Genomic DNA, 17516 nt, shown 5'->3' with positions numbered 1-17516 from the left:
TGTGGCGTTTTTGGCGATGAATTCGGTCTGGAGCACGGGGCAGGTTATCATCGTCACGTGCACGGGTTCTCCAGAGGCGGAGTCTGGTTGGGGACGGGGAAGAGCAGGTCCCGTTCACGCCTCGGCCGCGTCCGTGCTGCTGCTGCCGGGAGCCGCGGGGCGGTGCGGCCGGGAGAGCAAGCCCGGGAGAGCGGCATTCCCGTGTTCCTGCTGCGGAAGTGACGCGCTCCGGGCGCGCCCCGCCAGCGCCGCCGAGGGTTCCTGTGGCGGGGCGAGATGGCGGCGCCCGGAGCCCCGGTGACCGTCACCGTCACTTACAGTAAGCGCCCGGCGCAGGGGCAGCGGGCGGGGACGCAGCTCCGGCCGCGGGGCCGCTCCCGGCCCTTCCCCGCCCCTCCGCCCGCCATCCCGGCCCGGCCCGGAGCGGCACCGGGCGCTGAGGGCAGGCGGGCCCGGCTGCACCGGCGGTGGGGGTGGGCGGGGGCGGCCTCGGCGAGGCGCGGCCCGGGCCCGCTCAGCGCGGGGTCTGTCCCGGCTGCTGCCGTGAGGCTTCGCTCCTTACTGGGCACGGCTCGCCAGGGTCTCCTCCAGCCGGAGCGCGGGCGTAGGTGTGCTGCGAGGGTGGTGGCGGGAACAGGTGACACGCCGGCCTTCGCACAGGTCGCATCTTGGGAGGACTAGAGCATCTCTCTTAAAAGGAAGAGGTGAGGGAGCCGGGCCTGTTCAGCCTCGAGGAGAGATGACAGAGGGTACCTCATTGATGTGAATTAATATCTGAAGGGGGGATGCCGAGAAGATGGAGTCAGGCTCTTCTCAGTGATGCTCGGCAATAGCACAAGAGGTAGAAACTGATGCGCAGGAAGTTCCACCTGAATATGAGGAAGAATTTCTTTATTGTGGGAGTGACTGTGCCTTGGTACAACTTGCCCAGAAAGGTTGTGCAGTCTCCCTCACTGGAAGTATTCAGGAACTTTCTGGATACAATCCTGTGCCGCGTGCTCTAGGATGACCCTGCTTGGCAGGGAAGTTGGACCAGATGACCCACTGTGGTTCCTTTAAGCTGATCTATTCTGCTGTGATTCTGCTGTTTGGGTAATCTTCATTTAGATGAAATATATTGCTGAAGTCAGCACTGCGTGTTAAAAGCAGGTGCTACCCAATAGGCTTTCTTCTGGTTTTTTGAAGAGGTTTGGATGTTTGCAGCTAGTGAGCTGCAGGGCTGCAACAGAGAGTGGTTTCTTTGGTAGGACAGGTGGGTGCTGACCTGATGGAATGGGTCACTCAAAGGCCAGCTGAGTTGGGCTTTTTCCCCCCTCGAAAAGAAAAACCAGAGGAGGGAGAAGAAGGTGGAGGGGAAGATGTGTCTATAAACAAATATAAAACCTTACTGTAAAGGGTTGAGAATAGCTTGGACTCTCCAGTTCTTACAAATAAGATGGGAAACACTGTGGTTAAATTTTAAAGTGGACCTCAGACAGTAGGAAGAATGAAGAAGATAGTAAGGTATTAAATTAGAAATTAGCAAGATGTTTTGCTGAGTTTTGGTAGCAAAACTTAATGATTTTTTATTGTATTAAAAAAATTGAATAATAAATTCTGCCTTTGTTCCTTTTGCACTGTGTTGGTAATGTTGTTTCCATCTCTAAAGCTTATTGTTTATTTCTGATTGCTCATTCGTGTTTTCAAATCGTGTTTCAAATTGTTTTGTTAAAATGTTTCCTTTATCACCTGGTAGTTTATTTAAGAGTCTTTGGTGAGGAATTTTGTGGAATAATTTATTTGAGTCATCATGATTCATGTGCTCACTGGTGCCTTCAGAGAGTTCCATTTGATCTGAGGGGTTTTTCATTTTGCAATGTCAGCAGTTTAATGATTTGACATATTTGTAATTCCAACATCTTGCTGTTTGGCAATAGTCTGAGAATGTTTTTGTCTTTCCAATTGTTTTCTTACCTGATCATGACTTTGTCATTAACAGATAGCAAATAGAAGCCTTTGTTCATCTGTGTGGGCTTCATCTGTGTGATTTACACCTGCAGCTGTCAGATGCGGCTTGGCCACTTTGCACAGAACATTTTTTGTAAAGTTTTGTGTGCATGAGTGAAAGTGGGGAAAGATGGAAGTTAGGGCTGAGAAACAGAACTGACAGTAGACCCATATGTGTAACTTGACAATCTGCAAGTGTGGTGGGCAGACCCTGGCTGTTGATCAGATGCCCACCAAAGCCAATCTGTCACTCCCCTCCTCAACTGGGCAGGGGACAGAAAAGACAACAAAAGGCTCATGGCTTGAGAGAAGGGCAGGGAGAGAGCACTCACCAGGTCACGGGCAGAACAGACTTAACCTGGGGATGTGTAGTTTATTAACATTCAAATCAGAGTAGTACAATGAGAACTAAAAGAGAAAAAACTACTTTTTCCCCGGGCTTAACTTTCCTCCTGAATTCTCTAATTCCTCCTGCCTGAGCAGTGCAGGGGAATGGGGGCTCTGGTCAGTTCATCACACTTTGTTTCTGCTGCTCCTTCCTCCTCAGGGGGAGGGCTCCTCATGCTTTTCCCCTGCTCCAGCATGGGCTCCTCTTATGGATTGCAGTGCTTTAGGAACAGACTGCTCCAGTGTGCATCCCTCACAGAGTGACAAGTCCTGCCAGCAAACCTGCTCCAGCATGGGCTCCTTTCTCCGTGGGTCTGCAGGTCCCTGCCAGGAGCCTGCCTCAGCACAGGCTTCCACAGGGTCACAGCCTCCTTCAGGCAACCAACCTGCTCTGGTGTGGGATCCTCCATGGGTTGCAGGGGCGCAGCTGCTTCACCATGGTCTTCACTGTGGGCTGCAGGGGAATCTGAGCTCTGGCACCTGGAGCAATCCATGAGTTGTTTCTTATGGTGATTTCACTCTGCTGTGAATTTACAGTAAAATTTGTTTACAGTCTGTCCAAAGTGGTACACATAATTTGTAATTAAACTGCTTCTATTATTACACAAACTTCATGTATTTTTTCCCTCAGTTAGTGTTTGGTTTTTTTTTTCTCTCAGTTGCTTATGGGCAGAGCCCTTATACAAAGCAGTTGTATAGATCTAAATGACCTTTTGAATATATTGAGGTTGTGAGGTTTTTTTCCCCCAAAACAAACTGATAAGACGGGCTGTTTATGGAAAGTGCTTGGGTGAGAGGGGCATAATGTGATCTTAAGCTTAAAATTGTCTTGGAATAACACATTTTGTTGAAGCTTTAAAATATTTGAAGATATAGTGTCACTTGTCATGTGACTGTGGGAGGTTGGAGCATTTCAAAATCAATTTTTCTAGCACTCTCCTTTGTAAAAGATATGTGCACTTTAAATTAGAGGTGTGAGAATAGTTTTTCTTCGGGTATGTGTTAAGTTCTCTCTTCCTGCAGAGTAAAAAATGTCTGTTTTGATTTCCCTTGCAGCCAGAGGTGGTTGATTCCTGTGGCTGCTTTCAGCTTGACAGACTGTATGTGTGTGGGAGCAGAGGGTTGTAGGAAGGGTCTGTTGCAAAGCAGAGATTAATAGGGATACTTCTTTCTTCCCCTAAGAACTGCCTCCTGTTTGCATGCAAGTTAATCTTAGGGAGTCTGAATAGGAAGTGGTAGGTGACAGATAAGCTGGGACTTCTCCAAGTGGTTATGTCTGCTTATCAGTAGTATATGGGGAGAAATAGTTTTTGTACTCTGAGAATTCTCTCTGGTTGGTGGTGGAGATGAAACAGGGTAGACAATGATTGCTTGTTTCTCATGTTTGAGAAGGGAGCAAATTATCTCAGATACCAAAGACTCATGTCATTAGAAGTTCCTACAAGTAGAAAATGGAATACATCAGGAAGGTGTGAGCTTTCCTGCTTTAGCTTGTGGGATGTCTGGACACCATCTGTACTCTTAAAAAGAGATAGGGAATAATATTTAGCAGGAGCTAAATTATTCCAGTGAAATACACCCAACTGAATTCTTCAGGTTATTCCAGTGTAAACCAAAATTTTCAGCTGAGGTCAGTCACTTCAAGAGGAAGGAAGTGCGATAGAATAATTTGATTGAGAATTACGATTCTACATGAGAACCTGTCATTTGAGAACTTTCTGCACTAATGGTAATAAGTATTAGAGATGGATTCTCTCTGTAATATTTTCTAGGTTACAATTAGTGTTACTGTTAATCTGTTTTTCTACTAGGTAATGAAAAGCACAGTATTCAAGTTGCTTCCCAACGAGAAGATGGTGAACCTACACTACAAGACATGGCTGTACTTATTGAACAAGTCACTGGAGTTCCAGTTCCTTTTCAGAAACTGATATACAAAGGTAACTTATAAATCTACTATGTTTCTTATAGATGATGAGCTTTCATCAGGTGTCCACGATGACAAAAATATGCCACCAACTGTACTTAAACTGTTTTTTCCTCTCATTCTTCGCTTAGGAAAGTCTCTGAAAGAATTGGAACAACCATTATCAGCACTTGGTGTTAAAAATGGTTGCAAAGTCATGTTGATTGGGAAAAGGGTAAGCATTGCTTTGGACCTTTTTTCCCCTTAAACTATCATCATTTTTGTCATTAAGTCAGCTGCTGGACACAGAAACAAGCTGGAGCATTAACTTAATTTTGTATACCTATCCATGAAGTTGACTTCAGTCTCATGTTACACTGCAAATAACTGCAGTTTGTTCTTTTCTGAAATTACATTATTGACTGGCTTCTGCTTTACATTATTGGCAGGACTCTGCCTAATTTGTGGTCAGTGCTCATGAGCACTGATGACATTCATTATCTGCTCATCTTACTTTTCTGATTAAAAAAAAACTTTCCCAACTGTAGCTACTGAGCCTTGATCATCTATCTAAGTTATTTCTGGTGAAATGATTTGTGGCTGGTTTTGCAACTTGAGGATGAGGTAATAATCTTACGATGTAAATATTGCCTATACTTTAGAAATTATAAGTTGACAAAAAGAAAAAAAAATTGCACTTCTCCTTTTTCCTTCAAATTAATCTCATTAATTGTGTTTATATACATTGCTGATTTAAATATATTTGTAATTACGCTTTGGAAGAAGCTGATGTGGTAGTTATTGAAATATGGAAAGAATAGCCACAGCGTATTGTCTATTCTAAACCCTCAGAAGCCTTTATGTCTGTATCAGCATTGCTGCTTTTTAGCTGCATTGTATCTTTATTTGTTCCTTAGTTGTGAATGTTGTACTTTTGAATACACAGAATAGTCCAGAAGAAGAGGCTGAATTAAAGAAGTTAAAAGATTTGGAGAAGTCAGTGGAGCAAATAGCTAATAAGTTAGAGGAAGTTAATAAAGAGTTCACAAGTATCCAGAAGGTATGCCAGTTTTGTATCACTTTATATCTTTGCAAAGCAGTTTTGTAGGTATTTCTATTTAGAAAAAAAACCAAACAAAACAGTTGAGGTTTTGAGTAGTCAGTAATAGCTGCCCCTCCTAAATGTCCTAGAGTCTGTAATAATTCTTAGTGAATTCCAAATGCCATTTATGAGTTTGCACAATAGAGAGATGGCAATGTTTGGAAAAAGGTAAATACTGTTTCATATGGGATAACTTGCATTCTTTATATCTGGGAGAAGAAGGTCTATTACATGTTTATCATTTTAGTAAACCTAACAGATCTTACATTTACCATGTCAAGAATTGATAAAATACAGAAGAATACAGATTAAGATTGGAGTCCCTATCATGCTTGAAAATACAGAAATAGTAAAATATGTTTTGTGCTCTTGTGGATTGACAGATTTTCTAAGGTGAGTATTGTGTCGGGTATAGGATAATTTTGTGTTTTCTTCTTCAGGGATTTTTAGCAAAGGATCTCCAAGCAGAAGCACTAAAACAGCTGGACAAGAGGATAAAAGGAACTGCAGAGCAGTTCATGAAGACCCTTGAACAGATTGATGCCATTGTAAGTAACTAACCACAGAAGAGAGTCAAATCCCAACAGAAACTTATTTGATATTTTAATGTACTAAGAAATTTATTTTTGGCTATCCAAGTGCTTCACAGTCATTAGTGGATCATAACCTTACATTACATTTCCAGAGTACAATATACCTCTTCCCATATCATGTAGTAGCTCAGAGTTAGATGAGAATAAGGGTCTTGTACAGAGATAAATAGAAAATTTCCCCAACCAGTGTATTTACTTATTCTGTTTCTCTGTCTGCTGGTTGTTCTCTGTAAACCTCATTGTATAATTTTGTTGCATATCAAGATCATAATAGTCTGCTATGAAGGAAAAATGCTGCTTTTCTGTGGTCGTGGTGTCTTTGGGTCTCCTCCTTGGTACAGTGACCTTCTATTGGATTTTTATTTTTTTTTCAGAAATATGCCATGCAAATGATGTAACTGATGAAAGAAATGTAATTTATTTGATGGACTCTTTGTAAAAGTTCAGCAGTGGACTAAATCAGAGTAATAATTTGAACTGGCCATCATCAAATGCTATGTAATATGGATGTGTTCCTGGGAATGGTGGGAAGCTTACTAATTTCCTGCTTTTGTATTGTGAGCCTATGATGACAATGTAGTGTTTGCTGCTTGTTATAGCCAATAGTTCTAAATACTTTTTTAAAAAATTGCTGTATTCTAAGTATTTTGAAGTCTTCAAATTTCTGTTTCATTTTGTGCCTCACATAAAGGAGAGTATTGTGCTGACAGTTACTGAATGCTATTAGACATAAAGACTTCATATAACTGATTTCGTGCTTGAAGTGGCAGATTTACTACGTGTTGTCATGAAAATATCAGTAAGGTAGTAAGGTGACAACAACTGCCTCAGTTGGATGGGGTTAAAGCTTATTTCTGACCCCTTCAAGTTTTGATACCAAATCCTATTTGGAAAAATCCTCAGTACTTGTATTCTGGGTGCAGTTCTGGAACCCAGCAGGCAGCCTTGTAAAACTGTTTCACGGCTTTCTGAATAATCCAAACTCAATTTCCCAAGTTTACTTTTACTTCTGTTACTTTTTGTGGGGTTTACACAGAAAGCATGCTGTGCTGTATCTCCTTATCCAAAATACTCTAAATAGTACTGGACAAGAGATTTTAGGTCTAGTACAATGTTTTAGAAGACTTATAATCAGTGACTTGGTGTTTAGATTTGGGAAATAATGGAGTCCCTGTACTGTGTTTCTTGAGAAAGTGGAGCAGCCAGAGCTAAGACTAATTACAAGTAATTTCTTCCAAAATCTGTAGTAATTGTTTGTTACTTTATTGAATAAGAGCCTGAAATTTTACATTGAAAAGTTGGGTGGTTTTTTTTTTGTTTGTTTGTTTTTTTAATAAGTGAGGGTTTGGATTGCTGGTGATTGCAGTTACACTGCACACATTTGTTTCTTTTAATATACAAAGCTGGCTGTGAGATTTGTCATGAAAACTGGACTAATGTGCAATCTTGCAGATGAAATACATGTAGGTGGGTGGAATCTTTACATAAAATGTGGGAGTTCAGAGTGCTGGTATCACACCACGTCAAATGAACTGGGCACCAGCTTACTGAGGCAGCACTCAGCTGTACTGTGGTTGTGCACTGTGTGGAGGCATCAGTACAGACTCGTAGTGAGGGATGTATATGAGCAATACATGAGTTCCACTGGAGTAGAAAATAGCAAGTAGAAATGCAAAGCAGCAAAGTATTTTATCTTATCGTAGAATTGGTTTATACAAGTAATTAGCGTTCTTCTCAGCAGCCAAGTAAAAAGCTAGTTGTGACACATCTCTTAAATGCTATTGAACATGTAGAGGTGCTGTTGATTGAGTCAACAGCATGTTAAAAAATTCAGAGGGGGAAAAATGTGACTGACTGAGAAGAATGGATGATGCATTGTAGAAGTCAAACATACCAGCAAGCTCACACTATAAATATTCCAGCTTTTTTCTTTGGCAGAATTGTCACAACTCATTAAGGTGTCTCAGCTGCTGTGTGTTATTTGGATCACTCACATATGCAAAGTGAGATTTGGTTGGTTACAGAGAGGTAAGGGTGAGGAAGCCTGCATACTGTTTTCTTTCTATTCTAGGAGTATGACTCTCTTACTGGTAGCAGACAAGCTCATTAATTAGAGGAGCTGAGTTTGGAACTAAATACTTTTACTAGACACCATGCATTCAACAATTGTGAATTTAAAAGATGGGATTTAGAAGGTGGAGAAGTAAGTTTATAATCATACAGTAGTGGGGTGTGAGAGAAAAAATACAGTGTTGTCACTGTCAGAGGTGTGGAAGAAAAGTCCTGAAGGGATGCTTTTGGGTAGAGCATCTGTAACCTAAGCATTGTAACATAAATGTGTTTAAATAGCTACTGCTTTCATGGCATCTTAAAAAATTTTAATTTGTCTGACACAGTCAGACATTGCCATAAGCCACAGATCTTAGAAGCTTTCTTCAGGAAGAATGCAGTTGAGTCTTGTTCAATACTTGAAAATTTGTGTCTGTGCATTCACAGATGTGCTATTTATTTAATCAGTTAAAACAGTTGGTCCAGGAATAGAAGTCAAAGTACACTATTTACAAATCTCAGTGAGAAGAATACAGGAAATGCTTTACTTCGTCATCTGGATCAGTTTTTTAAATATCTGAAATGTTTTTTCAATAAAAGCAAAGTTTTTCTAAGATCTATAGGAAGATTTGAATCCACAGTCATGACAGTATGTACCTGTGAACCAGCTCTGTTTTCACCAATATTGCAGTGTGAGCACTCACTTTGTCCTCAGGATGGTCTCCTATTAAATGGCAGATTTTTTTAATCTAGAAAGACAATATTGCAGAGAACAGATTGTTCTAAGAATGGAAAAAATCTTTCTCTTCTGAAATACCAGTCACTGATTTTGTTAACATAAATTCACAACAAATCTGTCAAATTGCATCTATCAGTATTGAGGACATTGATAGCACTACTGACTCATAGTTATGCTCTGGTGGCCCATCCTCCTTTCCTGAAGAATTTTTTAAATTATAGCTCCTCTGTAGAATTTACTTAAATTAACAAGCTGTTCTGATGAAATTTAACTGCCCCCTTGTCACTGCTATACTTGTCATTGGATAAATCCATATGAAATTAACATTTCAGGGATTAAAAGAAAGAAGTGTTCTGAAAAAACCCCACCACTCTTCCTGTAACAAATATTTTCCAGACATCTGGGAAGTTTTTCCACTTACAATAAGATGAGATCCTATTACTAAACTTTTTGAATTTATCTGAATAAATAAAAATGTGATAAGCATTTCTTACTATAATACTTTAATCTCTTAGCATGAATTGTAAACATGAAATCAGATCTTCAGAGAAAGGTATTTCTAAAGCTCAAGGAGCATTGTCACATGAAAGGGGAGGTTTTCTCCAGCCCTTTGTGTTTGATTTGTGTGTCAGTGCCCCAGGTTAACTGAGACCTTGTGCCCCACCAGTCTGTGAGTGTCCTGTTACCCTTCCCTGAGCAGCCCACTTGATGTGAGGGTGGTTCAGCTGACCTGCTTGGGTCACGTGCAAACAGAGAGGCCCCTCCTGACCTTTAATTGGTCTGTTGGTGCCCCAGCCAAGATTCAGGGGCAAATTGAGGACACAACAGCATAAGAGGGACCCTCTCCTGGGTATCCACAGTCAAATATGTTATCTGCTGCCAGTGACTCTAAGTGCCCTTGAAGGACTCACTTTACCAGTTTATGGAATAGCCCTCCCTTATTAGTACAACAGAAAACTCTTGACAGGATTGCTGGTGGTAGTATCTGGCTGCAAAAATGTACTTAAAGCAATACACTAACCAGCTCTAATCCCCAGCAATGGAGTCTTCCCTATATTTATGCCATTTTTAACTTATTCTTATACTATTTTTACTTTTAGGTGGAGCTAGAGTGGCTCTAGTCATGCATCATGTTTGGGGGGGTGGTTGTACTTTGGAGGTGGGTAATGTCAGTAATACATCTGAGGTGACCTTTGAGGCTGGAGCCTTACATCAGTATTGCATCCAAGGTAAACTTTGGAATGGAGGTGGGCATCTGTGTTTTTGCCACAGTTGCTGGTTCAACAGCAGGAAATCTTTTTCCTTCCTTGGCTGACAGCTGTTATGTGGCTTATCAGCTACAAGTATCATCATGTTCCCCCTCTGCAGGATTTGGACAGACCCTGACCATGGTGTCTCCAGTCCACCCTCTCTTTAGGCCCCCATAGTGTTTATTTGTGGGAAGTTGGGCATGCTGACCTCATTCCATCCAGGGAGCAGTAAACACATTTTCTCCCTATAATTTTCCATATTGTTATATCTGGGTTGGCAACTTTCCACCCTTTTCCATCCTCCACTTCATCCCCCCTTAGCCTCTGTGCTGACTACAGTTTTTTGTTACTTTCCTACCAAGTTTCAGTAATGGAAACTAGGTTGTAGCTTTCTACTCTATCCATCATGCTGTTAGGGCTCAAGAGGGAAACACCTCTGTGGAGATAAGGAGTGTTCCCGTAGGGAGGTGACACAGCCCAGCCGAAGTGCCTCACACCAGTGCACACAGCATGGGCAGCAAACAGAGAGAGTAGAATCCATTTGTCTGAACAATAAAATAAAAAAGCACCTTTTTTTTGTTGTTGTTGTTTGTATTTTGATTTTTAGAAAAGTTTATGTATCTAAACCTCCCAGCTGTGCTCACCTTTTGGCTGAAATGAAACAGATTAGGTTAGGGAAACCTGCGTTTTGGTCTGGAGTTAGGTGGAAAATAAAAGGTAAACTAGTGAGAAACTCCCAAGATTTTTATGCATTTTCACCAGTGAGAAGACAGTGTTTTTAAGAATGTTCACATAAACTTCATATAATGATATTGATCTGTACAGGTGTTTTTACCTGTTAAGAAAAAAATCATAAACCTGAGCACCATTGCTCAGCAACACCCCAGTTTCACATAGCTCCAAAAGTACAAAGCATGTAGCACTTGCCAGGATGACATACATGAATGTAGTGGGTGGCAGGACTACAAAAAATGATGCAGTTTGAATTAAATGAAAAGCTGACATTGTGTAACACTTCACATCTGTTGCCTTCCATGAGTACATTGCAGACATGATCAGATGTACAGCTTAGACTGGCAATGGCTGCATTGCTAATGATACATTCCAGTGATGGCAAGTGATTGAGTGAATGTATTTGTAAGAAATTTGTTCATGTCATAAACTCTGAAAAAGCTCTGAAGAACAGTTAACATACACCACAGCAGAAAAAGCAGTGTGTGTAGTCTGTTGCTGTATATTCCCTAGACACGTGGTAGATTTGCTAGCTCTGTTCTTTGCAGTCAGCATGCTGCATCCCTGGCTTTTTAATACATTTTCTTATATATTCTTTCCTGTGTAATCATCCTTACTGAGCAGGCATGACATTTTCAGGATGCCTATTCAGAGGATTCTTTGATAATTCCAGTTTTTACTGTAAGTCAAATATGTTCATTTCAGCATTAACCTGCATCAACTTGTTTGCTTATTTTACTGCAGAATCTGCCAGAGAATTTCAGTGACTGCAAACTGAAAAAGAAGGGGTTAGTGAAGAGGGTCCAGGTGAGTTTTCTTTCTTTTTTTTTTTCTTCCATAAATGCTGGGCACTTGTATACCAAAAGTTTGTGAAAATGAGCTGTTTAGATTTTTTTCAGTGTTTGTTCTTACATCGGTATTTTGTATGACCTCCCTTTGAAAGGTATTTAATAGCTTTATAAAATAGCACACAAAATACAGATTTTCATAGGTCATGCTGTTTTCAGATAATGTTTGTTATTTACATTAATGGTTTGTCTTATGGCTGCCTGATGATGTGAAGTAATCCTGATAACTTGTAAAGACAACGGGATTGATCATTCCTCCTTTTTTGAATCTTGATGGATCAGAGTAATGACTGAGGTCTGGGCACAAGGATGCAGTTAACTGTAACTCCTGCTGACCTACTCCCGTCCTTGCCAGAGGTGTTCTTTGGAAAATTTAGCTTATACTGCAATGCATCAAGTTTCTTTGGAGAGTAGATCTTTGAGATCTGTACAGCAAAGTAACTGTACTGGGGATGGAGGGTTTAATTGCTTTGGTATGACGCTTGTAAATTCCTAGGCATTATTTTCTTAGAGACCTTGAACTGAAGCTTTGTTAGTAAATACTGGAGTTCAGCTCCCTCCACTCAAGCTTACATAGATGAATGGTAATGCTGCTTGTATTACTGTTTTTATTTCTATTGTGCTAACTTTAGTGCCAGGATGGGCTCCTAAAAATTGTTTGTGGAACTACCTTGCATTCATATATAGAATTTAATGATTTTGTCTTTTACTGTAACCTTATTAAATACCCCCCATTGATGTTTCACAAGTTTTTTAGAATAGCCATATATTTTAGAGGAAGGCCCACCAAGAAGTACTTTATAGGAGAAATGGTTTTAGTTACAGCTTTAGGGACAAAGCACTTGGTACTCAGTTATTGAGATAAGTTCAGGTAATGCAAATGGGAATGAAGGTGGTTGCTGGTGTGGCTGTGTTATGTGGAGGTTCTGAACGCATTCTTGATTCCATGTGCCTAACCAAGGCAGCAAAACTCATAATATACTGGTGGCTATCAACTTTGTGGAAGCTACTGGATCTCCACTCTTGGGTGAAGTTACAGCAGAAGTATGTGGGGCTTTGTTTAAGAATGCTGTTAAAGCATAAAGGGGTTCTGTTGAGCATAGATCAGAATTACTTATGTGCTTTTATAGGCACAGCATTATGCAGCTGTGGGCTATGAACCCTTTGAGGACTCCAGAAGAATCCCAAGGGGTTTTAGAGCTGTCAACAACAGTTTGTTTTTCCAGAGCAAGAACAAGAAAACAGTGGCAAGTTATGCTTATTATTCTTAAGTATCCATGAAAGCAAGGGGGAGCTATTAACTGCCTTCTAATGCTGGCAGGCACACATCTTCTAGGGTGGGAAGATAAATAGGAAAGAGTAGTAGCCCTCAATTGCAGTTTGTTACCACCTTCACTTTTTCATCACTCAAATTCTTAGAGATATGAGTTGATGACAGCTCAAGGGATTGGTTGGAAACAGATGATTCAAAGCAGTGTGATGGCTGAGGAACATTCACATGGCACAACAGTTTGCTGCTGTAGAAGGAAAGTGCTTTCTTACTGTCATCTTAATGCAAATAACATGAAATGTCTGGTTTGACTGTCAGAGTCTGGTGCAGACATAGCAAAAACAAACGGAAGACGTGAAGAGCTAATGTGAGAATCTTTCTCAGGAAGTGCACTGTACTTGCATACCTTGGAGCTGACCTAAAACAGTTTATTGGTTTAAAGTGGTTGGCGTGTTGTGCTGTGTACAGGCTGAGCAAAGTGACCAGAGGCTGCTGGCTGCCAGTTGCTCTCTGTGTGTTACTCTACTTGTGAGAACTTGTGGGCAGGTTCTAAGAAAGCGTAAGGTGCTGTGGACTCCTTTTTTTGGAATGGAGCCTTCTGTCTTTTGAGCAACACCAGCTACTGATGAAGATGAAAGTTCAATGGTGCCTTGTAGTCTTGAGAAATAGAAAAGATCTTGGTTTAATGAAAGCTTGTTTTAAATTTCACTGAGCAGGTTTGTCCCTCCCAGCCTTGGCCTCTGAAGTATGTGTTAGAAAGGAGCTTAGACGTCATGTTCCAAACTGAATGAAGCACTAACTTGTCTGAACCTTTGTGTTTCCTGTTGTTGTTTATGAACTTTGGATCAACTGAAAATATGTCAGCATCAGGACTGGTGATGGTGGGCAGCCATGCTGTTATCCTTATTAGCCTTATCCAATGTCATGTTTGTTTTGGGTTGTGGGTAAATGCAGGTGTGCATAAGCTATTACCAAAACTACTGGAAAGTGATTGTTGAGTTGACATCTTCAAATTCACTATAGAAACTGCGCTTTCAGTTCTTCAGAAACACCTCCAGGTGCCAAACTGTGTATCCAATAACATTTGTTTGTTTTTATTCTCAGGTTTTTCTTGCCCAGTGTGATACCATTGAAGGGAACATTGGCCAAGAAATGGACAAGCTGCAGTCAAAGAATTTGGCACTGGCAGAATGAGGCATCGCCTTACATCATTAGGAAACATAATTGCTCTATGAGCAAGAAGAAAAGTTTGCTCTTTGTTTTGGAGCACATATCCAGCTTCCTTTTTTTTTCCCCTCAAAGCCCAGTCTGTTAGACTGGCACCAGTCAATCATTTCTTGCTGGTTGTCTTGTTTGCCGCTTGGTTAGAACTATTATTTTGAAAAGAAATCCTTCTGAAGAATGTCTGAGCTAATCTTTGTGAATTGTGTATCTTATGGACAATAAGATAGTTTAGTTAACTAAATTATGAAGTTTTCAGTGGTGGGCAATTTTGTCTGATACATCTTTGAATTTATTTACAGCTCAAATCAAAGAAGGTCTATAATTGTACAAGTGCCATAAGTTGCAGTTGTAGGACTACAGCTAGATTGAAAAAGGCAAACTGAGACAACATCTGGGAAAGCTGAACATTCTAGTAGACAGTTCAGAGCAATAAAAAACCCCTACACATTTGTATCTACTTAATGTTTGTATGCATTTATAAATATAAGAAAGCTTGACTATAAGGGAGACGTACCTATTTTAGCCTTAAACTGTCATAATAAATGGAATGTACTGTAACATGTATGGTACTTAATTTTGAGTGGTGCTTTAAGTTGTTACTGAGCTCCTTGATACAGATGTATGTTTTTTACACAGATTTCTGATGTACTGTGGTTTTTATAGATTATTTGTATTTTTATTATTTGTGTTCTGTCTTGAGTTGAGAAATGAAATGAGATTACTCATGCTGCTCAAATACCAAGGGTTCAGTTCAAGCAAGGTATAACTGAGGAGCTATTTTGAAAGGTTTTTTTTATACTTTTTTCTGAATTTACTGAATTCATGATGCTATATTTAATGGGAAAATGCAGTGATTATTCCAGTCTGTTAAGGCGACAGTGAATTTTTATAACATATTGCAAAGAGACACAGGTTTATTTTAGCAATGCCATCTGTGTGAGGGTTATGGCTGAGTCTTGCAGTCACATATGTACCATGCTTAACCTTCTCTGCTAGGTGAGAAGTCAGCTTTTGCAGGAGACACAAACTTTGAGTGGGTGCAGCCAACTTTGCAGTGGTTGCTCAGAGGTTCTGAGGAGAGTGTGGAGCATGTCAGCCTGTAGGTAACATAAATGGACAGGAGCTGCTTTGTCACTGATGCTCCTCATTTGAGGTCAGCCTGATACACAACGACTAGCGAAGCAGGGACTGGGAAGGAGCCTCTTTCTGTGCAAGAAATAAACTCTTCATCCCAAATGAGTCAGACTGAGAATGTTTAGAATTGGCCCTTAGGTAGTGAGGCATTATCCATATGTTTTATGGTTAGCTGTCCTTTCAAGATTAAAATAGAAAATGTATGTAAAAAGATCTTAACTTGTGATAAATTATAAAGCTTAAATAATACCTGAAGTGTTATTATTACAGTATTGTCTTTGATGTTCGTAATTGGAGGAACATTTTTTTTTAGTGAAAAATGCCATTGAAAGTGAATGAAGTGATAGCTGTGCATTACAAAGGGTCACTTATATTCTAAAAATGCTGGTTGACCATACCAAGATTTGAATTGCCATGTTTTTTGCTGTTAACCAGTTACTCCAAGTTTCTATTTTTTCCTTATGAAATTCTCTTATCAGCATCTGTGGAGGATTTCATAGTCTAAACTCATAGGAACCTTATCTATCATGTTAGGGTTTGGTATGGTAGGACTGTGGAAGATTTTTCCCTAGGCTAACTAGTCTGTCATGCTGCATTTCCCCAGCACTTTAGGGTTAAGAGGAGGAAGCATCAGTTTTAGTCATTTTTGTGAAGCCCTGCCTATCCTGTGGCTGCTTCTGGACCAGATTCAGCTGACTCTTAAACCACCAGCAACACTTGCCTAATTCAAGGAATGCAAAATCAACCCCTTTCCTATGATGGAAAGGATCCTCACCCTCCCAAATGTGGGCTGTCTAACACATTGAGCTTTCACAGGTGCACGTACAATAAGCAAGAACCCCCCTGTGCCCATGGAGAGAACTGAGAGCTGTGGCCATGGCCAGGACTGTGTCCATTTCTGCTGTTCCTGTGTAGATTTCTCTCTTGGGTGAGAACATTTACAGGCAGACATTGTCTTCCCAACAGTCTTTCCCAGAAATTGCTGCTTCCTTAGATGTGCTTGTGTGCATACATCCTCAGCCTGTCTCAGAGCAAGGTGGATTAACTTCAGGATGTTCCACAGCAGATCTTTTGAGGGTCTGGTACTTTGAGGCAAAGAGAGTGATGGTGAACCTCTCCCACCAGCACATCTGTATTCAGCAGAGGGTGGGTGTCCTGAGCCACATTTACCTTGCAGGGCTAAGCGGTTTGGTCTCTAGGACAGAAGTATGTGTATGAAGACCAATTTCTGCAGTATAAATTGTTTTGTCTTCCAAATATAAAAATGAGCTGATTTGTTTTGGAAAACAGATGGTTGTATTTAGAGTTATCCAAGACATTCTAGAGTGAATTGACTTTTATACTTAGTTTTGGAGAGGGGAGTCAAAAGCATTTTTTTGTCAGAATAGCCTTAAATTCAGTAAAAGCCAGCATCTGTGCTTTTCAAAAGTGCAGCAGACTGCAATTGTGGGAGGAAGGGCAAGGAAGATGTGATTTTAAATATATTCTTCAGAGTTTGTAAATATAAATAATCAAGCTTAAGCTATATTCTCACTGATTCTGTAGTTCAGGTGTACTGTGATACCTGTTTCGCTACTGATCGTTTCCTCAGCCCAACAATCTGCCATGATTGTGTCAAAACAGAAGTTACTTCCTTTTGCCTTAGTTGCACTTATCCCATCATCTTCCTCCAGTTGCTGTGTTGCTCTGGCTGTGTTTACAGACCTTGGATTTGCCATCCTGGCAAAATGTACCATAGGATTTGTCTTTTATCAAAATGGAAATTGAATTGCACACGCCCTTGGCCCGTTTTCTCTCCCAGATCCCGTGGGCTGGTGTGAGAAGAACTAAACCCGACTCAGGGAAATGAGGAGTCTGGAGCCATGGGATGAGTTGCTCTCTGGAAACAGCACAAAATTATAGTGGCATCCTCCATGACTAAGTCCTCTGGAAGGTAATGTCACTGTAAGCCTGGAGCAACACTTTTTGACTTCTAATGGACGCTCATGGTTTGGAGTGGAGCACTTGACACCGTGGAAGTTGGCACTAGATTTTTTTTTCCTTTTTTTGGTTAACTCACGTTATTGTACTGTGATAAATGAAAAGATAAAAATAAAACATGGAAAGTTCTCTGTCATCCTTGGTCATATTGTAGTCACTAAATTCTGTACTTGGGCTGTATTTTAGTGGAGAAGGCACACAGGGCACTCTGCAGGGCAGCGAGCGGGGCCTCCCAGAGTGTGGGATTCACATTCTCTGAACAGAGAGAGACCATTCTCTCTCTCAGGGTTTTTCCTGGAGAAGCAGAGAAAAGAAT

General features: G+C 40.7%; 1 protein-coding gene across 1 annotated transcript; it reads left to right on the top strand.

Annotated features, from left to right (window-relative positions):
* Window positions 1–69: 69 nt before the first annotated feature.
* Window positions 70–17420, top strand: BAG1 (BCL2 associated athanogene 1). The gene is made up of 7 exons (XM_030969693.1): window positions 70–319; window positions 4185–4313; window positions 4432–4514; window positions 5226–5339; window positions 5822–5929; window positions 11489–11551; window positions 13967–17420. The coding sequence occupies exons 1-7, from the start codon at window positions 277–279 to the stop codon at window positions 14054–14056; spliced, it is 630 nt and encodes a 209-aa protein (XP_030825553.1). The 5' UTR covers window positions 70–276; the 3' UTR covers window positions 14057–17420.
* Window positions 17421–17516: the final 96 nt, after the last annotated feature.

Source organism: Camarhynchus parvulus, chromosome 2, assembly GCF_901933205.1.
Source record: "Camarhynchus parvulus chromosome 2, STF_HiC, whole genome shotgun sequence".
Taxonomy (NCBI): domain Eukaryota; kingdom Metazoa; phylum Chordata; class Aves; order Passeriformes; family Thraupidae; genus Camarhynchus; species Camarhynchus parvulus.
This window is presented reverse-complemented; position numbering and strand designations above follow the sequence as displayed.